General features: G+C 44.2%; 1 protein-coding gene across 1 annotated transcript in view; it reads left to right on the top strand.

The window, feature by feature from the left end:
• The window catches only part of cep290 (centrosomal protein 290), a 56,533-nt gene that overhangs the window by 16,395 nt on the left and 14,823 nt on the right, over positions 1-25,315 (top strand). Inside the window, 17 exon segments of the mRNA XM_065022367.1 lie at positions 60-175; positions 2,426-2,528; positions 2,626-2,856; positions 3,071-3,244; positions 3,465-3,576; positions 3,776-3,981; positions 6,835-6,986; positions 7,218-7,329; positions 7,617-8,072; positions 9,938-10,102; positions 15,124-15,231; positions 16,747-16,881; positions 17,078-17,347; positions 18,762-18,869; positions 22,870-23,069; positions 23,416-23,629; positions 25,103-25,240. Coding sequence (XP_064878439.1) covers positions 60-175; positions 2,426-2,528; positions 2,626-2,856; positions 3,071-3,244; positions 3,465-3,576; positions 3,776-3,981; positions 6,835-6,986; positions 7,218-7,329; positions 7,617-8,072; positions 9,938-10,102; positions 15,124-15,231; positions 16,747-16,881; positions 17,078-17,347; positions 18,762-18,869; positions 22,870-23,069; positions 23,416-23,629; positions 25,103-25,240 — 3,000 coding nt within the window.

Raw genomic sequence — 25,315 nt, 5'->3', positions numbered from 1 at the left:
TCTCTGTAACTCATCTCCCAAATGATCTGAGACATTTTCGCAAATAATGTTATTTTTAGGAGGTTAAAAACAAAGAGGAGTCAAGCCAGCAGCTGGTGGCAGCCTTGGAAGAGTACAAGGGGAAGTTTGCTGTGATTCGCCATCAGCAGGGACTCCTCTACAAGGAGCACCAAAGGTACAGTAGGGCAGTTGGTTGAGATCATCTGCAGCTAGAGGACCAAAATTACTGTACATCAAATGTATTTATAAAGCCCTTCTTACATCAGCTGATGTCACAAAGTGCTGTGCAGAAACCCAGCCTAAAACCCCAAACAGCAAGCAATGCATGTGTAGAAGCACGGTGTACGGCATGTACAGTATGACAGTGGTGCTGCGTACCTACTAGAGGTCGACCGATTATGATTTTTCAAACCCGATACCGATTATTGGAGGACCCCAAAAAAAAGCCTATGCCGATTGATCGGCCGATTTTTATTTATTTATTTGTAATAATGACAATTACAACAATACTGAATGAACGAACACTGAATGAACACTTATTTTAACCTCAAATAAATAATGAAACATGTTAAATTTGGTTTAAATAATGCAAAAACAAAGTGTTGGAGAAGTAAAAGTGCAATATGTTCCATATAAAAAAGCTAACGTTTGAGTTCCTTGCTCAGAACATGAGGACATATGAAAGCTGGTGGTTCCTTTTAACATGAGACTTCAATATTCCCAGTTAAGAGGTTTTAGGTTTAGTTAATATAGTATTTATAGGACTATTTCTCTCTATACCATTTGTATTTCATATACCTTTGACTATTGTATGTTCTTATAGGCACTATAGTATTGCCAGTGTAACAGTATAGCTCCCGTCCCTCTCCTCACCCCTACCTGGGCTAGAACCAGGAACACATCGACAACAGCCACACTCGAAGCAGCGTTACCCCATCGCTCCACAAAAGCCACGGCCCTTGCAGAGCAAGGAGAATAACTACTCCAAGTCTCAGAGCGAGTGACGTTTGAAACGCTATTAGCGCACACCCAGCTAACTAGCTAGCCATTTCACATCAGTTACACCAGCCATTAGGCTGATAGGCTTGAAGTCATAAACAGAGCTGTGCTTGCGAATAGCTGCTGGCAAAATGCACGAAAGTGCTGTTTGAATGAATGCTTACGGGCCTGCTGCTGCCTACCATCGCTCAGTCAGACTGCTCTATCAATTCATAGACTTAATTATAACATAATACACAGAAATACGAGCCTTTGGTCATTAATATAGTCGAATCCGGAAACTATCATTTCGAAAACAAAACGTTTATTATTTCAGTGAAATACGGAACCGTCCGGTATTTTATCTAACGGGTGGCATCCCTAAGTCTAAATATTCTTGTTACATTGCACAACCTTCAATGTTATGTCATAATTACATAAAATTCTGGCAAATTAGTTCGCAATGAGCCAGGCTGGCCAAACTGTTGAATATACCCAGACTCTGCGTGCAATGAACGCAAGAGAAATTACACAATTTCACCTGGTTAATATTGCCTGCTAACCTGGATGTCTTTTAGCTAAATATGCAGGTTTCAAAATATATACTTCTGTGTATTGATTTTAAGAAAGGTATTGGTGTTTATGTTTAGGTACAGTCGTCCAACGATTGTGCTTTTTTCTCAAATGCGCTTTTGTTAAATCATCCCCAAGCACTGCATCGATTATATTCAACAAAGGACACGCTAGATAAACTAGTAATATCATCAACCATGTGTAGTTATAACTAGTGATAATGATTGATTGTTTTTTATAAGATACGTTTAATGCTAGCTAGCAACTTACCTTGGCTTCTACTGCATTCCAGTAACAGGCAGGCTCCTCGTGGAGTGCAATGAGAGGCAGGTGGTTAGAGCGTTGGACTAGTTAACTGTAGGGTTTTAAGATTGGATCCCCCGAGCTGACAATGTGAAAATATGTCGTTCTGCCCCTGAACAAGGCAGTTAACCCACCGTTCCTAGGCAGTCATTGAAAATAAGAATGTGTTCTTAACTGACTTGCCTAGTTAAATAAAGGTATAAAAAAATATATTAAACTTTTTTGCTTTTTTTTATCGGAGCCCAAAAATTCAGATTTCCAATTGTTATGAAAACTTGAAATCGGCCCAAATTAATCGGCCCAAATTAATCGGCCATTCTGATTAGTCGGTCGACCTCTATTACCTACCAAATCAGAACACCCCTTTATACTTGAAAAGATCAACATGGACACCCCCATTATTGTTCAGATTATTAACCCTAACCCAGCCCCCTATTTTTAGGGCATCAGAAAAGTTAATGTGTCATTTGAACCCGGTCCTCCCTACACACACTACAGCAAGACTGATACCCACAAAGCTGAATAGAACACAAAACTCTTTAACTTATCTTTGAGTATTATGATGGTGTAGTGAGAAGGAGGTCTGGCAGAAGGAAAAGGAGACACTCAGAGAGATGAAGAACAAGCTGGAGGAGCAGAAGCTGGTGGACACAGTAAAGATCAAAGAGTTTAACGTGAGTGACAGAGCCAAACATTGCTCAGTGGCTCACTGTATCTCTAAACTCTCTGCATTATATTCAATGTATTTCTAATCCCCACTGTGTCCAATAGCACTGGCTGGAGGCACTGCAGAAGGATCCAGAGGAGCTGCGGAGGCAGGTGGCGGAAGCGGCCCGGAGGATGACGGTTCTGCGTGTGAACGAGAAGTCTCTAACACATCGCTACACCACCCTGCTGGAGCAGGAGCAGCACCTCCGCAAGGACAACAACAAACTGAGGGATGACTTCAGCACCATGCAGGCATCTGTCACACAGAGGATAGGATGCCTGACCAGATACAAGGTACACGAGCCCTCTGATTGTCTGAAATGTTGCCATATTGCATACACCTATCCAGGAACAATAAAAGAAGGGTTAAGGGTATAAGAGTTCACTTGACTGAAAAACGACCAAGAAATAACTTTGAAGTGTATACTTTTAATGACTGGTATAGAGAATAATTTAACTCCCAATTCAATCGTTTTCTTCACAAGACTTGATATAGCATTTTTTGTAGGACATGGCAGCATATAAGCTGGCAGCGCTGCAGAAAGCCTTGGATGACAGCGTCCCCTCATCAGAGCTGGAGAGGGCCAACAAGCAATACACAGAGCTGACAGTGAAATACAGGGACATGCTCCAGAAAGACAACCACCTGGTGCAGAGGACCACCAACCTAGAACATCTAGAGGTAGGTCTTCGTCTCCCCGTCTCCTTTTCAGGACTGGTCAAATCTCAAATGACTTCATATTAGTGCAAATTAAGAAAATGAACTTTCGTTTAGTAGTTAACAGTGAATGTGTCGAATTTAACCTTTTATTCGTGGATAATTATTGACGGTATGGCTCCTCTTTCGTTGATTGAGTTCTCTATAGAGCTTTTTGTGGACTCTTTTTCCCTTCTACTTTTAGGGTGAGAACATTTCCCTACGTGAGCACATCACTGCCCTCAATAAAGAGCTGGAGATTACCAAGGAGAAACTCCACACTCTGGAGCAAGCCTGGGAGCACATCAACACATTAGGTAAGCTTCACAACTCAGGATTGAAAATACTTAACTTTTAGAGTCTGTATTGTCTCTCCAAAGTCCTATCATTTCTGACAATGGTTGCAAAATTCCCTGAACTTTCTTGAAGTTTCCGAGTTTTTCAGAAATCTCATTTGGAAGATTCTTTGAATTTTCCAAATGGATTTCTGACCCTGGAGCGTTTTTCTATTCCCAGGTGGTGAGAGCAGCATGGACAAGGCAGCGAAGGCAGTGGCCAACAGTGAGATTATATCAACGTCCAGGAGGATCACCACCTTGGAGATGAAGGAGCTGAATGAGCGGCAGAGGGCTGAGCATGCCCACAAGATGTACGAACACCTCAGGAACTCTCTCAGACTGGTGGAGGAGCGCAACGTGGAGCTGGAGACAAAGTTTGCAGAGGTAGGAGAGAGAGCTATCTACATAGTGTAGGAGTTAGGGAAGGGACAAAGCATCTATTCCGTCATAAGCAAACAGGAAAACGCTCACCCAGAATGTGCACTCTTAGTAGCCGCGGACTTTAATGCAGGGAAACTTAAATCCGTCTTACCAAATTTGTATCGGCATGTTAAATGTGCAACCAGAGGGGAGGAAAACTCTGGACCAACTTTACTCCACACACAGGGCTTGCAAACCAGTACAGACTACAAAGGGAAGCACAGCCGAGAGCTGCCCAGTAACACGAGTTTACCAGATGAGCTAAACTACGTCTATGCTCGCTTCGAAGCAAATAACACTGAAACATGCATGAGAGCACCAGCTGTTCCGGAAGACTGTGTGATCACGCTTTCCGCAGCTGATGTGAGTAAGACCTTTAAAAAGGTCAACATTCACATGGCCGCAGGGCCAGACAGATTACCAGGACGTGTACTGCGAGGATGCGCTGGACAACTGACAAGTGTCTCCACTAACATTTTCAACCGCTCCCTGTCCGAGTCTGTATCACCACCATAGTACCTGTGCCCAAGAACAATAAGGTAACCTGCCTAAATGACTACCGACCCATAGCACTCACATCTGTAGCCATGAAGTGCTTTGAAAGGCTGGTCATGGCTCACATCAACACCATTATCCCAGAAACCCAAGACCCACTCAATTTGACATACAGCCCCAACAGATCCACACATGATACAATCTCTATTGCACTCCACACTGTCCTTTCCCACCTGGACAAAAGGAACACCTATGTGAGAATGCTATTCAATGACTACAGCTCAGCGATCAATACCATAGTGTCCTCAAAGCTCATCAATACTTCCTGACGGGCCGCCCCCAGGTGGTAAGGGTAGGTAACAACATCCGCCACGCTGATCCTCAACACAGGGGCCCCTCAGGGGCGTGGAAATTTCCTGTATTACCAAATCATGAGAGGGCAAACCACACACACGTCAGAGTTGTCATGAAGTCCATCTTTAATTATATGAGCTTCACCATAGCCCTGTGACTCAGATCAATTCAGTGTCTATAAATGAATTCTCTGAGAGTGCTTACATAATGGTAACTGAGATCCTTTATAGCAAAGACACACATAGCCAGACAGCATTGGCTATAAATTATCGTTCAGTTTGGTCTCCTAAACTAAGTTCTTATCTCATTCTTGGTACCACTTAGGACCAAAAACATTACCTCATCCAATGGCATATATCAAATACACCCCCTCCTGGACAAGATCACAGAGAGATGTGACTGGCACACAGACATTGTGGAGCCACCTAACTGGTTCCCCATTAATCACCCCATCCCTTCACATGGTTTAGGAATAGTTTACAGACACATTCACAGATAAGACTAACCCGACCTCTCCCCTCTCTGGGCCCAAGTAACTTTCCCACATAAGCATACTTATAAGAAATTATAAAACATCTTATTTATAAATGTTACCTAAAGAATTCTCATTCTGCCACGACAGCGTGCTCAGTCCCCTCCTATACTCCCTGTTCACTCATGACTGCACGGCCAGGCACGACTCAAACACCATCTTTAAGTTTGCCAATGACACAACAATGGTAGGCCTGATCACCGACAACGATGAGACAGCCTATAGGGAGGAAGTCAGAGACCTGTCGGTGTGGTGCCAGGACAATAACCTCTCCCTCAACATGATCGAGACAAAGGAGATGATTATGGACTACAGGAAAAAGAGGACCGAGCATGCCCCCATTCTTATTGACTGGGCTGTAGTGGAGCAGGTTGAGAGCTTCAAGTTTCTTGGTGTCCACATCACCAACAAACTAACATGGGCCAAGCACACCAAGACAGCTGTGAAAGGGCACGACAAAACCTATTCCCCCTCAGGAGACTAAAAAGATTTGGCATGGGTCCTCAGATCCTCGAAAGGTTATACAGCTGCACCATCAAGAGCATACTGACTGGTTGCATCACTGCCTGGTAAGGCAACTGCTTGGCCTCCGACCGCAAGGCACTACAGAGGGTAGTGGGGCCAAGCTTCCTGCCATCCAGGACCTCTATATCAGGCGGTGTCAGGAAGGCCCTAAAAATTGTCAAAGACTCCAGCCATCCTAGTCATAGACTTCTCTCTGCTACCGGATGGCAAGCGGTACCGGAGTGCCAAGTCTCGGTACAAGAGACTTCTAAACAGCTTCTACCCCCAAGCCATAAGACTCCTGAACATCTAATCAAATGGCTACCCAGACTATTTGCATTGCCCCCTCTCTTTTACACCGCTGCTACTCTCTCTTGTTATCATCTATGCATAGTCAATAACTCTACCTACATATACATATTACCTCAACTAACCGGTACCCCCGCACATTGACTCTGTACCGGTACCCCCCTGTGTATAGTCTCGCTAATGTTATTTTACTGCTGCTCTTTAATTACTTGTTACTTTTATTTCTTATTACACTCTTATTACTCATCTTACTCATGTTTTTTTTTTTTTTACTGAATTGTTGGTTAGGGGCTCATAAGTAAGTATTTCCCTGTAAGGTTGTTGTATTTGGCGCATGTGACTAATAACATTTGATTTGATTTGAAAAGACAAATCTCTGTTTCCTGTGGCAATGGACAATCATTTCAATTTCATTTGATAGTTTATTGGATAGGGACAGATGCAAACACATGGAAGCATTGAATAACTAATAATATTTTTCACTGCATATATAGTGTGTTGATCATGGCAATTCTCAACACCTGTCCCTAGTAGAGAGCATGGCTGGACAAGGCCATGCAGTATCCTGGACTATGTCTTATAGTGACACAAAGCCCCTAACCTGAAGTGTTGTTGGTCCCCAGCTAACAAAGCTGTACCTGGGGGCCCAGAGAACGGAGCGGGAGCTGAGAGATGAGCTGGCCGACAGTGTCTCTAAAGACGGCAGCAACGCCGACCGTGCCAGGATCACGCAGCTGGAGAAGGCTGAGGCCGAACTCAAGGTGGAGGCCTCAATGTATGTACTAAATCCACTCATGTAATATGTGATAATTCCTCCTGTGATCTAGTTATATTTACGTGTATGTGATTCTGTCTAATGAAACTGGACTAATGCCCTAGCCTAAATGCAATGTGCCCTGATCCCATCCCTGATTTAGTAAGCTTTACTACTACTGCCCAGTAAGCTTGCGTTTTATAATGGCAGTTGGTAATGGGATAAGATGCTAACCCCATGCTGTGTATCCAGGTTGAGGGAGGTGTCTGACGTGGCTAAGATGCAGGTGTCTGCCCTGGAGGCCAGACAGCAGTCCAGAGAGAAGGAGGTTGAAGCTCTAAGGAGGCAGGTCCTCGACTATCAGGTAACGCAACACAACACGGACGCTATTCAACCCTATTTAACCTTATTCATATAACTCATCCTCATTCTACTCAAGTAACTCAACCACGAGAGATGAGAAATCATCTTATTGTCAATAGTTGATCAAGTTTAACAATGATACCATTGCAAGAATGACTGGCTATTCATTGTGCATACCGGTAGTTAGAATAGCTAACTACCATGTTGCTCAAATTTATCTCACTACTAGCATTGTTGCTAATGCTAACTTTTCCCTCCTGTCCTGCTCTGTCTTGTTTGCCCACCCAGTCCCAGTCAGACGAGAGAGCCCTGATCGCCAAGCTCCACCAGCACATCGTAGCGTTGCAGCTCAGCGAATCAGCTGCCGTGGGGAAGCTAGAGGCCACCGCCACGCGGATCCAGCAGCTTGAGGCCTACGTGCTCCGTGCCGAGCAGAAACTGGACGCCAGCGAGAAATCCCTGTACCACACTCGCCAGGAGAGCCGGAACCGAGCCAGGCACCTCCAACAGTCCATCCAGTCTCTCCGCAGGCAGTTTGCCGGGGCTCTGCCCTTAGCCCAGCAGGAGAAGTTCTCTCAGACCATGATGCGCCTGCAGGAGGATAGAGGGACCGCGCAGGAGGAGAAGAGGAGAGCGGAGGAGGAGAGGAGGAGGATGGAGGGGAAGGCCCAGGAGCTGGAGCTGAGGCTGAAAGGTTTAGAGGAGCTCATAGCTACGCTGAAGGATGTGAAAGGAGCTCAGAAGGTGGGTGGGCAAGGACCAATGATGTATATAAGCCCTGGATTGCTGATGCTATGTAATGGCCAGTGAAAGGCTTTGAAGCCACCAGCCACCATATTGGTACTCCACAGAAGGAGTTAATGGAATTCTATAGTATTTCAATCAAATGTTTAACGGACTAAATTACATTTATTTAAGTATTTATTTTGTTGTAGTTGGGACAGTCATATTAGTAGTCTCTAAAAAAAAGGAATATATTTTTATATAATAGAAAATATATATATGTTCAGTTCACATAATATCATTTATATGTAAGCATTAAGGCATATGTAACAGAATATATTTGTAAAAAAACAAAATCTAGACATTAATAAATGCATTTCTATAACTTCCAAAATCTTTTTTTACAGTGGAGGACGAGTACCTAAAGGGGTCCTAAAATTCCAAATCAAATAGCTACATAACCATGGCAACCCACCCAGACCTCTTCATAGCCCTTCACTCCAGAGCTCGTCATTTGTGTTGAATTGTAATCACTTTATTGTTATTGTTCAGGTTTATACACTATATGACCAAAAGTATCGTCGAATATCTCATTCCAAAATCATGGGCATTATTATGGAGTTGGTCCCCCCCTTTGCTGCTTTAACATCTTCCATTCTTCTGGGAAGGCTTTCCACCAGAACAGGGGTACTCAACTCTTACCCTACGAGGTCTGGAACCTGCTGGTTTTCTGTTCTACCTGATTATTAATTGCACACACCTGGTGTCCCAGGTCTAAATCCCTAATTAGAGGGGAATAATGAAAAAATGCAGTGGAACTGGCTTTGAGGTCCAGAGTTGTTCCAACACTAGATGTTGGAACATTGCTGTGGGGACTTGCTTCCATTTAGCCACGAGCATTAGTGAGGTCAGGCACTGATGTTGGGCGATTAAGGCCTGGCTCTCAGTCGGCGTTCCAGTTCGGTTTGGGGTCAGGGCTTTGTGCAGGCCAGTCAAGTTCTTCCACAACGATCTCGACAAACCATTTTTGTATGGACCTCGCTTTGTGCACGGGGGCATTGTCATGCTGAAACAAGAAAGGGACTTCCCCAAACCACTGCCCCAAATTTGAAAGCACAGAATCGTCTAGAATGTCATTGTACTCTGTAGCATTAAGATTTCCCTTTACTGGAACTAAGAGGCCTAGCCCGAACAATGAACAACAGCCCAGACCTTTATTTCTCCTTCTCCAACTTTACAGTTGGTATTATGCATTGGCGCAGATAGCATTCTCCTGGCATCTGCCAAACCCAGATTCGTCTGTCAGACTGCCAGATTGTGAAGCGTTTCTACTGCTCCAGAGCCCAATGGCGGCGAGGTTTACACCACTCCAGTGGACGCTTGGAATTGAGTATGGTGATTTTAGGCTTGTGTGAGGCTGCTCGGCCATGAAAACCCATTTCATGAAGCTCCCGACGAACAGTTCTTGTGCTGACGTTACTTCCATAGGCATTTTGGAACTCAGTAGTGAGTGTTGCAACCGAGGACAGACAATTTTTACGCTCTACGGGCTTCAGCACTTGGTTGTCCCGTACTGTAAGCTTGTGTGGCCTACTAAATTTGCGGCTGATCCGTTGTTGCTGCTAGTCGTTTCCACTTCACAATAACAGCACTTATAGTTGACTGGGGCAGCTCTAGCAAGAATAAATATATATATATAGTGTAAATGATCCTTGGTATGACCATCTATTGCTATCCTTCTGTCATTGTATAGCTTTTCTTCTGACTTTCCCTCCTCACCAAACTCCAGTAATGGAACTTTCCCTCCTCACCAAACTCCAGTCTGTTGTCTTCCATGGGAAAATGTGTTTTTTCTCATGTTGTCTACTCTATATGAATGTTCTCAGGTGAACGAGTGGCACAAGAAAATAGAGGAGGTCAGACTGCAGGAGCTGAGACGGGGCCGGGAGCTGGGGGTCCAGAGAGAGGAGATCAGTTACCTGAGGAGCCTGGTGGCCGAGCAGGAGAGAACCATCCGTACCCTGGAGGACGACAGCGTACAGCAGCACACTGTGAGAAGAGAAAATACACACTTCAGACAGACACAACATCTAGTGAAATTGTATTTGTCACGTGCGCTGAAGACAATGGGTGTAGACTTGCTTTCTCATGAGCCCTTCCCAACGATGCAGAGTTAAAAAATAATAATAAAATGAAAAATAGTAACACAAGGAATATAATAGACAAGAATGGAGCTATATACAGGGAGTACCAGTACCAGATCAATGTGGAGCTATATACAGGAGTACCAGTACCAGATCAATGTGGAGCTACAGTGGGGAGAACAAGTATTTCATCCACTGCCGATTTTGCAGGTTTTCCTACTTACAAAGCATGTAGAGGTCTGTAATTTTTATCAAAGGTACACTTCAACTGTGAGAGACGAAATCTAAAACAAAAATCCAGAAAATCACATTGTATGATTTTTTACTTCTTGAGTGTAGGGGGCAGGATTTTCGTTTTTGGCAACAAAAAAAACGTACCCATTTGAAACTGCCTATTTCTCGTGCTCAGAAACTAGAATATGCATATAATTGTCAGATTAGGATAGAAAACACTCTAAACACTCCACAACTGTCAAAATATTGTCTTTGAGTATAACATAACTGATATTGCAGGGGAAAACCTAAGGAAAATCCAACCTGGAAGTGCTGTTTTTCCTGAAATCTCTCTGTTCCATTGGATGCCTTTTCTCCATTTAAAGGGATATCAACCAGATTCATTTTCCTATGGCTTCCTCAAGGTGTCAACAGTCTTTAGACATAGTTTCAGGCTTTTATTTTGAGAAATGAGCGAGAAAGATCACATCGCGTCAGTGGATAGCTGGGTGTTCAGAGTTTTGCTTGCGCAACAGAGTGGGGCAACCATTGTCTCTTCCTCTCCTACTGAAAAAGCTACAGTCCTGGTTGATATATTATCGATTATATATTTTAAAAACAACCTGAGGATTGATTATTAAACAAAACCTATGACATGTTTCTGTGGACATTACGGATACTATTTGGAATTTTCGTCTGCGATGTCGTGACCGCTCGAGCCTGTGGATTTCTGAACATAACGCGGCAAACAAATGGAGGTATTTTGGATATAAAAATAATCTTTATGGAACAAAAGGAACATTTATTGTGTAACTGGGAGTCTCGTGAGTGCAAACATCCGAAGATCATCAAAGGTTAGCGATTTCATTTATTGCTTTTCTGACTTTTGTGACCAATCTACTTGGCTGCTAGTGTTTGTAATATTTTGTCTACTGAGAGAGATGTTCTTACATAAACGCTTGTTATGCTTTCGCCGAAAAGCTGTATTTAAATCTAACACGCCTGGTGGATTAACAACAAACTAAGCTGTGTTTTGCTATATTGCACTTTTGATTTCATGAAAATTAAATATTTTTAGTCATTTAATTTGAATTTGGCGCGCTGCAATTCAGCGGGTGTTGATGAAAATGATCCCGCTAACGGGAAAAGGTGCGTCAAGAAGTTAAGTAATTAATTTGCATTTTATTGCACGACATAAGTATTTGATCACCTACCAACCAGTAAGAATTCCGGCTCTCACAGACCTGTTAGTTTTTATTTAAGAACCCCTCCTGTTCTCCACTCATTACATGTATTAACTGCACCTGTTTGAACTCGTTACCTGTATAAAAGACACCTGTCCACACACTTAATCAACAGACTCCAACCTCTCCACAATGGCCAAGACCAGAGAGCTGTGTAAGGACATCAGGGCTAAAATTGTAGACCTGCACAAGGCTGGGATGGGCTACAGGACAATAGGCAAGCAGCTTGGTGAGAAGGCAACAACTGGTGGCGCAATTATTAGAAAATGGAAGAAGTTCAAGATGATGGTCAATTACCCTCTGTCTGGGGCTCCATGCAAGATCTCACCTCGTGGGGCATCAATGATAATGAGGAATGTGAGGGATCAGCCCAGAACTACACAGCAGGACCTGGTCAATGACCTGAAGAGAGCTGAGACCGCAGTCTCAAAGAAAACCATTAGTAACACACTACGCCGTCATGGATTAAAATCCTGCAGCGCACGCAAGGTCCCCCTGCTCAAGCCAGCTCATGTCCAGGCCCATCTGAAGTTTGCCAATGACCATCTGGATGATCCAGAAGGAGGAATGGGAGAAGGTCATGTGGTCTGATGAGACAAAAATAGAGCTTTTTGGTCTAAACTCCACTCGCTGTGTTTGGAGGAAGAAGAAGGATGAGTACAACCCCAAGAACAACATCCCAACCGTGAAGCATGGAGGTGGACCCATCATTCTTTGGGGATGCTTTTCTGCAAAGGGGACAGGACGACTGCAACGTATTGAGGGGACGATGGATGGGGCCATGTATCGCGAGATCTTGGCCAACAACCTCCTTCCCTCAGTAAGAGCATTGAAGATGGGTCGTGGCTGGGTCTTCCAGCATGACAACAACCCCAGACACACAGCCAGGGCAACTAAGGAGTGGCTCCGTAAGAAGCATCTCAAGGTCCTGGAGTGGCCTAGCCAGTCTCCAGACCTGAACCCAATAGAAAATCTTTGGAGGGAGCTGAAAGTCTGTATTGCCCAGCGACAGCCCCGAAACCTGAAGGATCTGGAGAAGGTCTGTAAGGAGGAGTGGGCCAAAATCCCTGCTGCCGTGTGTGCAACCCTGGTCAAGAACTACAGGAAACATATGATCTCTGTAATTGCAAACACGGGTTCTGTACCAAATATTACATTCTACTTTTCTGATGTATCAAATACTTATGTCATGCAATAAAATGCAAATTAATTACTTAAAAATCATACAATGTGATTTTCTGGATTTTTGTTTTAGATTCCATCTCTCACAGTTGAAGTGTGATAAAAATTACAGACCTCTACATGCTTTGTAATTAGGAAAACCTGCAAAATCGGCAGTGTATCAAATACTTGTTCTCCCCACTGTATATACAGGGAGTATCAGTACCAGATCAATGTGCAGACTAGGCATCAGCATAGATAATAAGGTTTTTGAGGTAGATATGTACGTGAAGGCAGGGTAAAGTGACTAGGCATCAGGATAGATAATAATAAGGTATTTGAGGTAGATATGTAAATGAAGGCAGGGTAAAGTGACTAGGCATCAGGATAGATAATAATAAGGTATTTGAGGTAGATATGTACATGAAGGCAGGGTAAAGTGACTAGGCATCAGGATAGATAATAATAAGGTATTTGAGGTAGATATGTACATGAAGGCAGGGTAAAGTGTCTTGGCATCAGGATAGATAATAATAAGGTATTTGAAGTAGATATGTACGTGAAGGCAGGGTAAAGTGACTAGGCATCAGGATAGATAATAATAAGGTATTTGAGGTAGATATGTACGTGAAGGCAGGGTAAAGTGACTAGGCATCAGGATATGATAAAGTAAAATAAAGAACCGAATAACAGCAACATACAGACACTTTCTACAGAGAGACAGAGACATAAATTGAATGAACATTCACAAATTTTGGTAATTATAAATGTGAGTGGAGCAATTTCATATGTTTCAAATTTTCATCTGTCTTCAGTAAATTGATGAATCTGTAACGTCATCACCCCCATGACATTGGACTTTATAGTGTAACGTCATCGCCCCCATGACATTGGGCTTTATAGTGTAACGTCATCGCCCCCATGACATTGGGCTTTATAGCGTAACTTCATCGCCCCCATGACATTGGGCTTTATAGTGTAACGTCATCGCCCCCATGACATTGGGCTTTATAGTGTAACGTCATCGCCCCCATGACATTGGACTTTATAGTGTAACGTCATCGCCCCCATGACATTGGGCTTTATAGCGTAACTTCATCGCCCCCATGACATTGGGCTTTATAGAGTAACGTCATCGCCCCCATGACATTGGGCTTTATAGTGTAACGTCATCGCCCCCATGACATTGGGCTTTATAGTGTAACGTCATCGCCCCCATGACATTGGGCTTTATAGCGTAACGTCATCGCCCCCATTACATTGGGCTTTATAGTGGAACGTCATCGCCCCCATGACATTGGGCTTTATAGCGTAACTTCATCGCCCCCATGACATTGGGCTTTATAGCTTAACGTCATCGCCCCCATGACATTGGGCTTTATAGCGTAACTTCATCGCCCCCATGACATTGGGCTTTATAGCGTAACTTCATCGCCCCCATGACATTGGGCTTTATAGCGTAACGTCATCGCCCCCATGACATTGGACTTTATAGTGGAACGTCATTGCCCCCATGACATTGGGCTTTATAGCGTAACGTCATCGCCCCCATGACATTGGGCTTTATAGCGTAACGTCATCGCCCCCATGACATTGGGCTTTATAGCGTAACTTCATCGCCCCCATGACATTGGGCTTTATAGTGGAACGTCATCGCCCCCATGACATTGGGCTTTATAGTGGAACGTCATCGCCCCCATGACATTGGGCTTTATAGTGGAACGTCATCGCCCCCATGACATTGGGCTTTATAGTGGAACGTCATCGCCCCCATGACATTGGGCTTTATAGTGGAACGTCATCGCCCCCATGACTTTGGGCTTTATAGTGTAACGTCATCGCCCCCATGACTTTGGACTTTATAGTGTAACGTCATCGCCCCCATGACTTTGGACTTTATAGTGTAATGTATCTCCCCATGAGAGTCAGTCATAATCGGAACAAGAGGAAAACATAGAGGACTTGTTGTCTCTATTTATGTGTTTGATGCTCAGATGGTTTAGTTTTATGCCCCTAAAAATACAGTGCTCCAGATGGACTCCCTAAATACTAGTACTGGTGGCTTCAGACCATGCATGTTCTCCAGATCTTGCTATGCTAGGACAATGGTTGTGTCCAAAAGGGCACCCTATTCTCTATAAAGTGCACTGCTTTTTACCAGAGCCCTACATGGGCCCTGGTCAAAGTAGTGTATATAGGAAATAGGATGACATTTGGGACACACAAAGTCACAATAGCATGATGACAGTGCTCTGTTTAACAGACACTCACAAAGACAGACATTCACACAGTCTGTGTGCCCCCTCCCAGGTTCAGGAGGAACGTCAGATGTCGTGGGATCAGAGAGAGGTGGAGTTGGAGCGCCAGCTGGATCTTTATGAGAAACAGCAGAACCTAATCATAGGCTCTGCCCAGAAGGTCCTGTCTAACACCAAACAGACACACACTGGTTGTCCCCAAATGGTATTCTATATACTGTAGGGAATAGGGTGCCATTTGGGACACAGACACACTGACATTCATTTACTGTACACTAGCCTCCCCACTGTCTGCCAATCGGAATGAATTTAACGTTTTGTTTCTGGTTGCTATTAATTATAATTTTGTAAGCTGTGGATATACACTGAATATACAAAGAATTAGGAACACCAGCTCTTTCCATGACATAGACTGACCAGGTGAATCCACGTGAAAGCTATGATCCCTTATTGATGTCACCTGTTAAATCAACTTCAGGCAGTGAAGATTAATTAATTTATATTTTTTATTAAACTTTATTTAAGAATGGCATGTTAATAACAATTTCTTATTTACAATGGCGGCCTACCCCAGCCAAACCCTAGCCCGGATGACGCTGGGCCAATTGTGTGCCGCCCTATGTATCTCCCAATCACGGCCGGTTGTGATACAGCCTGGAATCAAACCAGGGTCTGTAGTGATCTCTAGCACTGAGATGGAGTGTCTTCGACCGCTGCGTCACTCGGGAGCCCAGGTTAAAGAAGGATATTTAAGCCTTGATACAATTGAGACATGGATTGTGTATGCGTGCCATTCAGAAGGTGAGTAGTCAAGAACTGCAACGCTGCTGAGTATTTCACATTGAACAGTTTCCCATGTGTATCAAGAATGTTCCACCACCCAAAGGACATTCAGACGACTTGACACAATTGTGGGAAGCATTGGAGTCAACATGGGCCAGCATCCCTGTGGAACGCTTTGGACACCTTGTAGAGTCCATGCTCCTACAAATTGAGGCTGTTCTGAGGGAGGGGGTATAACTCAATATTAGGAATGTGTTCCTAATGTTTGGTATACGCAGTGTATGTACTTGAATGCTCAATATCAAATGTATTTTCAATAAATCATCTAGTCACACATGATTAGGGTTGCAAAGCTACCAGTAATTTACCAAAGTTACTGAAATGTTTGGTAATTAACAGAAAATATATGGCAATCTATCGTAACTTTGGTAATTTATACATTCTTTTTTTTTTATATTATTCATTTTTTATATCTGTGTCCATGTTATCCATGAGTTTCTAGTAGATAGACCACATGGTTCAAGAGAAAATAGCCTAATTAATGAAAAAAGTATCTAATCAACAATGGCATTATTTTCAATTAACTTTGCAACTATTGCATTTTTTCACGACTGCCACCAGTTTGATGCCAAAACATTGACAGCAAATACATATTGACATAGTTTTTTTTCTCACTTTTATTTATTTGACTAATTAAATACCAATTGTATTCACTAATTTGATGGTTTATATTTAGGATATGTTTAACAGATTTGTAATTTGATTTTATAAAAACCCTAGATTTGATACGGTATATTACTCATAACTCACACAGTCACAAACTGCTTGCTACCAAGTCAATCAAGGACTTGGACTCCTCCTCTCAGTTAATCCTAGTGTGTATTGTATGTAGTTTGAGGAGGCTACCGGAGCCTTGCCAGACGCAAGCCTTCCCCTGGCCCACCAGCTGGACTTTGCCCTGAGGAAAATCAAAGAGCATGTCCGCACCATCCTGGAGACCCAGGCCACCTGCAAAACTCTAGATGAGGTAATTATACTGTAGCATGTATTATTACTTACCCCACAGTTGACACACAGGAAATGCCTTAAAAGTACACACCAAATGGTGGACGATCACACCACATGCCTTAGAGCACCATCCCTTGTAAAAGATTGTAAAAGGCAAGTATAAAAGTGATTAATCTATGAGGCTGTCTCTCTTCTGCTCTACTCTCACTGAGCAGAAGCTGAAGGAGAAGGAATCTGCCTTGTGGAAGGCAGAGCAGAACATCCTCTCCAGGGACCGGGTAATCAATGAGCTGCGTCTGCGGCTCCCTGCGGCTGCAGACAGGGAGAGGCTCTTGGCAGACCTGGCCAAGCACCAGGAGGACCAGAGGGAGAGCCAGCCGGCCCTCAAGGTGGCCCACCAGACCATCAACAACCTGCAGGGACGCCTGGACCAGAAGGAGGAGGTCCTTAAGAAGTACCAGAACCTGCTGGCCCGGGCTAGACAGGTACAGCAGGGGGTAGAGAACTATAGGATTTCTAGGAAGCAACAAGCCTGCTCAGTGTATCTGCATTTGATGCACAATTTGTGGTTGATGTTCGGACTTAAACACCAAATGGCTATTTAGACATATTAGAAAGTGTTAGAGAAAAAGAGGGTGCGAGAAGTTGTTTTAACTGTCTCTCCGTGTGGACACCTGCTTGTCAAACATCTCATTCCAAAATCATGGGCATTAATATGGAGTTGGCTCCCCATTGCTGACATAACAGCCTCCACTCTTTTGGGAAGGCATTCCACTAGATGTTGGAACATTGCTGCAGGGGACTTGCTTCCATTCAATCACAAGAGCAGTGAGGTCAGGTACTGATGTTGGGCGATTAGGCCTGGCTCGCAGTCGGCATTCCAATTCATCCCAAAGGTGTACGATGGGGTTGAGGTCAGTGCTCTGTGCAGGCCAGTCAAGTTCTTCCACACCGATCTCGACAAAACATTTCTGTATGGACCTCGCTTTGTGCACTGGGGCATTGTCATGCTCAACAGGAAAGGGCCTTCCCCAAACTGTTGCCACAAAGTTGGAAGCACAGAACAGTCTAGATTGTCATTGTATGCTGTAGTGTTAAGATTTCCCTTCACTGGAACTAAGGGGCCTAGCCCGAACCATTATTCCTCCTCCCCAAAACATTACAGTTGACACTATGCATTGGGACAGGTAGTGTTCTCCTGGCATCCACCAAACCTAGATTTGTCCGTCGGACTGGCAGATGGTGAAGCATGATTCATCACTCCAGAGAACGCGTTTCCACTGCTCCAGAGTCCAATGGCGGCGGCTTTACAGCACTCCAACCCGACGCTTGGCATTGTGCGTGGTGATCTTAGGCTTGTGTGCGTCTGCTCAACCATGGAACCCCATTTCATGAAGCTCCCAACGAAGAGTTCTTGTGCTGACGTTGCTTCCAAAGGCACTTTGGAATTCAGTAGTGAATGTTGCAACCGAGGACAGACGATTTTTACGCGCTTCATCACTCAGTGGTCCCGTTCTGTGAGCTTGTGTGGCCTACCAACGGCTGAGCCATTGTTGCTCTTAGACATTTCCACTTCACAATAACAGCACTTACAGTTGACCGGGGCAGCTCTGATGAACTGACTTGTTGGAAAGGTAGCATCCTATGACTGTGCCACGTTGAAAGTCACTGAGCTCTTCAGTAAGGCCATTCTACTGCCAATCTTTGTCTACAGAGATGCATGCCTGTATGCTCGATTTTATACACCTGTCAGCAATGGGTGTGACTGAAATTGCTGAATCCACAAATTTGAAAGAGTGTCCACATACTTTTGTATATATAGTGTATCCTTATATGGCTGTGGTGTGTACTGTTGGTTCTATTGGTTCTGACTGCTGTGGCCTCCTGAATTAACCCCAGGAGCAGGAGGATATCACCAGGAGACATGAAGAGGAGATGAGGACGCTGCACCAGAAACTGGACCTGCACACTGACACCTCCCTTGACCGTTTCAAACAGACCGCACTGGTATGTAGCCCAGCCTAGCTCTACCATGGCTCTCTCTTGGTCTGTGTTAGGGTTACAACGTTTCAGAAACTTTCTCTGGCTTTTCAGAAATTCTGGTCTTAGGATTCCAATTTGGTAGGATCATTGATGTCTACCACCAATGCAAGATTGCTATGGACTTTTATCATGTTACTCACTATTCTTTATTTGTCCCGGTAAAAAGATAATTCCAACAATTCTGTACCTTTTGAAAGTGTAACTTGGTCAAAATAAACATTTGCTTTCACCTTATTTTAACACTCTGTCATAAAAAGCACATGTTCAGCTTCATAAAGAACATGTTTTCCCATCTCAAGAGGTTAAATAAAAAGACTATAGTAAGTGTTTACGAAGTGCCAAATAAAGTAACAGGGTTGACCGCTCAGTTTTTCATCACAAAACACCAGAAAATGTCCAAAAAGCATCTAACAAGCCCACCTGCTTTCACACTATTATTTGACTATTAGATGTTCAATGTTTCTTTTGAAAAAAAAAAAAACGAGAGTTTTGTTCATGTAACAGGGTTGACCTTAAAATGAGGGACAGACGTAAATTAATCACTTATCACATTAAATACCTTCTCCGCTATGCAATCTGGTTTCAGAGCTGGTTATGGGTGCACCTCAGCCACGCTCAAGGTTCTAAACAATATCTTAACCGCCATCGATAAGAAACAATACTGTGCAGCCGTATTCATTGACCTGGCCAATGCTTTCGACTCTGTCAATCACCACATCCTCATCGGCAGACTCAACAGCCTTGGTTTCTCAAATGATTGCCTCGCCTGGTTCACCAACTACTTCTCTGATAGAGTTCAGTGTGTCAAATCTCTGTATATATCAATGATGTCGCTCTTGCTGCTGGTGAGTCTCTGATCCACCTCTACGCAGACGACACCATTCTGTATACTTCTGGCCCTTCTTTGGACACTGTGTTAAATAACCCGCCAGGCGAGCTTCAATGCCATACAACTCTCCTTCCGTGGCCTCCAACTGCTTAAATACTGCTTAAATACAAGTAAAACTAAATGCATGCTCTTCAACCGACCGCTGCCTGCACCTGCCCACCCGTCCAGCATCACTACTCTGGACGGTTCTGACTTAGAATATGTGGACATCTACAAATACCTAGGTGTCTGGTTAGACTGTAAACTCTCCTTCTAGACTCACATAAAACATCTCCAATCCAAAGTTAAATCTAGAATTGGCTTCCTATTTCGCAACAAAGCATCTTTCACTCATGCTGCCAAACATACCCTCGCAAAACTGACCATATTACCGATCCTCGACTTTGGCGATGTCATTTACAAAATAGCCTCCAACACCCTACTCAACAAATTGGATGCAGTCTAGCACAGTGCCATCCGTTTTGTCACCAAAGCCCCATATACTACCCACCACTGCGACCTGTACGCTCTCATTGGCTGGCCCTCTCTTCATACTCCTCGCCAAACCCACTGGCTCCAGGTCATCTACAAGACCCTGCTAGGTAAAGTCTTATCTCTGCTCGCTGGTCACCATAGCTGCACCCACCCGTAGCACATGTTACATTTACATTTACATTTAAGTCATTTAGCAGACGCTCTTATCCAGAGCGACTTACAAATTGGTGCATTCACCTTATGACATCCAGTGGAACAGTAGTGCATCTAAATCTTTTAAGGGGGGTGAGAGGGATTAATTTATCCTATCCTAGGTATTCCTTAAAGAGGTGGGGTTTCAGGTGTCTCCGGAAGGTGGTGATTGACTCCGCTGTCCTGGCGTCGTGAGGGAGTTTGTTCCACCATTGGGGGGCCAGAGCAGCGAACAGTTTTGACTGGGCTGAGCGGGAACTGTACTTCCTCAGTGGTAGGGAGGCGAGCAGGCCAGAGGTGGATGAACGCAGTGCCCTTGTTTGGGTGTAGGGCCTGATCAGAGCCTGGAGGTACTGAGGTGCCGTTCCCTCACAGCTCCGTGAGGCAAGAACCATGGTCTTGTAGCGGATGCGAGCTTCAACTGGAAGCCAGTGGAGAGAGCGGAGGAGCGGGGTGACGTGAGAGAACTTGGGAAGGTTGAACACCAGACGGGCTGCGGCGTTCTGGATGAGTTGTAGGGGTTTAATGGCACAGGCAGGGAGCCCAGCCAACAGCGAGTTGCAGTAATCCAGACGGGAGATGACAAGTGCCTGGATTAGGACCTGCGCCTCTTCCTGTGTGAGGCAGGGTCGTACTCTGCGGATGTTGTAGAGCATGAACCTACAGGAACGGGCCACCGCCTTGATGTTAGTTGAGAACGACAGGGTGTTGTCCAGGATCACGCCAAGGTTCTTAGCGCTCTGGGAGGAGGACACAATGGAGTTGTCAACCGTGATGGCGAGATCATGGAACGGGCAGTCCTTCCCGGGAGGAAGAGCAGCTCCGTCTTGCCGAGGTTCAGCTTGAGGTGGTGATCCGTCATCCACACTGATATGTCTGCCAGACATGCAGAGATGCGATTCGCCACCCGGTCATCAGAAGGGGGAAAGGAGAAGATTAATTGTGTGTCGTCTGCATAGCAATGATAGGAGAGACCATGTGAGGTTATGACAGAGCCAAGTGACTTGGTGTATAGCGAGAATAGGAGAGGGCCTAGAACAGAGCCCTGGGGGACACCAGTGGTGAGAGCACGTGGTGTGGAGACGGATTCTCGCCACGCCACCTGGTAGGAGCGACCTGTCAGGTAGGACGCAATCCAAGCGTGGGCCGCGCCGGAGATGCCCAACTCGGAGAGGGTGGAGAGGAGGATCTGATGGTTCACAGTATCGAAGGCGGCCGATAGGTCTAGAAGGATGAGAGCAGAGGAGAGAGAGTTAGCTTTAGCAGTGCGGAGCGCCTCCGTGATACAGAGAAGAGCAGTCTCAGTTGAATGACTAGTCTTGAAACCTGACTGATATGGATCAAGAAGGTCATTCTGAGAGAGATAGCGGGAGAGCTGGCCAAGGACGGCACGTTCAAGAGTTTTGGAGAGAAAAGAAAGAAGGGATACTGGTCTGTATTTGTTGACATCGGAGGGATCGAGTGTAGGTTGTTCCAGCAGGTATATCTCACTTGTCACCCCCAAAGTCAATTCCTCCTTTGGCCGCCTCTCCTTCCAGTTCTCTGCTGCCAATGACTGGAACGAACTACAAAAATCTCTGAAACTGGAAGCATTTATACCCCTCACTAGCTTTAAGCACCAGCTGTCAGAGCTGCTCACAGATCACTGCACCTGTATATAGCCCATCTATAAATAGCCCAAACAACTACCTCTTCCCCTACTGTATTTATTTATTTATTTTGCTTTTTTGCACCCCAGTATTTTTACTTTGCACACTCATCTACTGTCAAATCTACCATTCCTGTGTTTTAATTGCTATATTGTATTTACTTCACCACCATGGCCTATTTATTGCCTTTACCTCCCTTACCTCACCTCATTTGCTCACATTGAATATAGACTTATTTTTCTGTATTGACTGTATGTTTGTTTTACTCCATGTGTAACTCTGTGTTGTTATGTGTCGAACTGCTTTGCTTTATCTTGGCCAGGTCGCAGTTGTGAATGAGAACTTGTTCTCAACTTGCCTACCTGGTTAAATTAAGGTGAAATTTAAAAAATATATAATAATAATAATAATAATTTTCAGGAATAACTTTGTCAAAGCAACAAAAATAACTACTAGTGCTTTATAATGATAGACATTTTAGATTAAGTGGGTTGAAATCTTCCTAGAAGTGACACAGTGTTGGATGAACAGGTCAAAATGCAGAATTTTGGCACTTTAGCAAGCCGTTATTCATATAAGAAACCGGTTGTATTGAATTTTCCATGTGGTCTATATTAAAGGACACTTCATTTAATATAACAGGCTATTGAAATTAAATATTGGTGCACAATTTCTACTTAAATATCAAAGAGATGCAAAAGGCACTCTTTTCCTGGAACGACCCAAAAATCTCTTCTGTTAATCTCCTTGTTGTCTCCAGGAGTTAATGAAGAAGCCCACCATAACGGTGCCGACCACCAAGCACCTGGTTCGCCTAGCTGAGATGGAACAGACGGTGGTGGAACAAGACCGCTCTCTGTCCTCCATGACCGACCGGCTGAAGGGCCTCATTGCAGAGCTGGACAGGCAGAGGAACCTCACAGCCATGCAGGCCAAAGAGCACGCCTCAGAGAGGGCTAAGTAAGTCACTGGCTGGCTTAAGATGCACACCAAAGATACTCAGTGCTAAGCTACATACATTGTTTACCTGATCTGTCATGTAATTGAGAATTGAGATCTGCATTTACGTTGGCCTACTGTATGTGATCAGGAATAGTGAATTTGATGGCATCCCAGGCCTAGGAAAAGTTAGAAAGAAACAATAAATGATAAAGCTATATGTAAACTAGGATTAGGCTTGTTTAACTCACAAAATGTTGATTATTTAGTTGTCTTTGTCGATAATTTCATCCTATCTATACAAACTGTGTTTAACCAATTTGACCTGTGCCCTGTGTTTAGCCTAACCCCACTGTGTGTGTTCTAGGCTGGAGGAGCGTCATGCAGCCCAGGCCAAAGCTATGTCAGGGGAGGCTGAGGAGCAGCGGGCTCAGCTGGGTCAGATGGAGAAGGAGCTGCACTACCTCCGCACAGAGCTGGAGGCCCAGAAACAGGCCAACGTCCGCTCGCCCAGCAACACCATGAAGAACCTGGTGGAGAGACTCAAAGCACAGCTCAACCAGAAAGAGAAACAACTGAAGGTGAAGACAAGGAAGATATAGTTGTGGCCAGATATATTAGCAGCCTTGCACCTTTCTTAAATAATTCCCTATTTCTTCTCAAATAAGTTGATGGTCATGTACTCTTATAATCTCCACCCGGCACAGCCAGAAGACGACTGACCACCCCTCAGAGCCTGGTGCCTCTCTAGATTTCTTCCTACATTCCTTTCTATGCTGGATTTTCTAGGGAGTTTTTCCTAGCCACCGTGCTTCTACATCTTCATTGCTTGCTGTTTGGGGTTTTAAGCTGGTTTTCTGTATAAGCACTTTGTAACAACTGCTGATGTAAAAAGGGCTTTAAAAATAAATGTGATTGAATTTGATTGATTGAAAACTTTTGGCCACCACACCTTGTTATTGGAATTTCAACATTGCAGAACAAATGGCATGGACAAAATTATTGGCATCCCAGAGCTAGTACTTGGTTGCACAGCCTTTGGCCAAGATAACTGCAGACAAACACTAACCATCAATGAGCTTGTCTACTGACAATGTTGCCCACTTTTCAGCAGCAAACTGCTAAAATTCTTCAATATTTGACGGGTTCCTTCCACAAACTACTGTTTTCAGATCTCGCCATAGGTTATGGATGTGATTCAGATCTGGACTCTTCGCTAGCCACTCCAGAACAGTCCAGCATCTCTTAACCATTCCTAGGTGGTTTTTAATGTGTGTTTGGGTTCATTGTCCTGCTCTAAGACCCGAAACCTTCAATGGAGACCCGGTTTCAATGTTCAACTCAGTGTCCAAAAACTTGGTCGCCTTTGAAGGTTATGGGTCTTCCAGCAGGACAACAACCCCAAGCACACATAAAAAGCACTCTGGAATGGTTCAAAAAGAAACGCTGGACTGTTCTGGAAATCACATCCATAACCTATGGCGAGAGCTGGAAACAGTAGTTGGTGCAGTGCACCCTTCAAACATTAAAGAATTAGAGCAGTTTGCTGCTTTAGAGTGGGCCATATTGCCTGTAGAATAGTGCAGAAAGCTCATTGATGACTACAAGAAGCATTTGTTGAAAGTTATCTTGGCCAAAGGCTGTGCAACCAAGTAAAGGCTCCGGGGTGCCAATAATTTTGTCCATGCCATTTGTGAAATTAAAATTGTCAATGTAAGTTTACAAAAATAAAATTGGTTCTGAAATGTTGAAATTCCAATAACAAGGTGTGGAGACCAAAAGTGTATTTAAAAAAATGCCAGCTCATTTTAGGAGAAATAGGGAATTATTTGAGAAAAGTGCAAGGGTGCCAATATATTTGGCCACTACTGTGTTTGTTGGTCTTATGGTCTGCTTTCTATAGAACTGTGTCAGTGTAATTATAGCATCTTGGGAGCATGAACATGACTGCCAAACGTCACAATAGACTGACTAAACAGACCGGAACTATATTATGCCTCTCCACTTCATCCTCTCCATCTCCCTTTTCCTCCCTTTCTCTCTCTTTCTCTCAGGCTCTGAGTAAGGCCCTGTTGGCGCTGAGGGCAGAGATGACGTCCCATGCGGAGCAGCAGATCATAGCCAATGCATCTCACAGAGAGGATAGCCTCAATGTCCAGCTGCTGGTAGACAAGCATACCAAGGACCTCAAGGTTGGTCCCCATCACTCTCTGTCTGATAGCATATTAGGTACTGTGCTATTAATGAACTAGCGCTTACATAATTTC

This window comes from Oncorhynchus nerka, linkage group LG9a (genome assembly GCF_034236695.1).
Source record: "Oncorhynchus nerka isolate Pitt River linkage group LG9a, Oner_Uvic_2.0, whole genome shotgun sequence".
Classification (NCBI taxonomy): Eukaryota; Metazoa; Chordata; class Actinopteri; order Salmoniformes; family Salmonidae; genus Oncorhynchus; species Oncorhynchus nerka.
The sequence above is the reverse complement of the archived record's forward strand: the minus strand, read 5'-3'. Positions and strand labels throughout refer to the sequence as shown.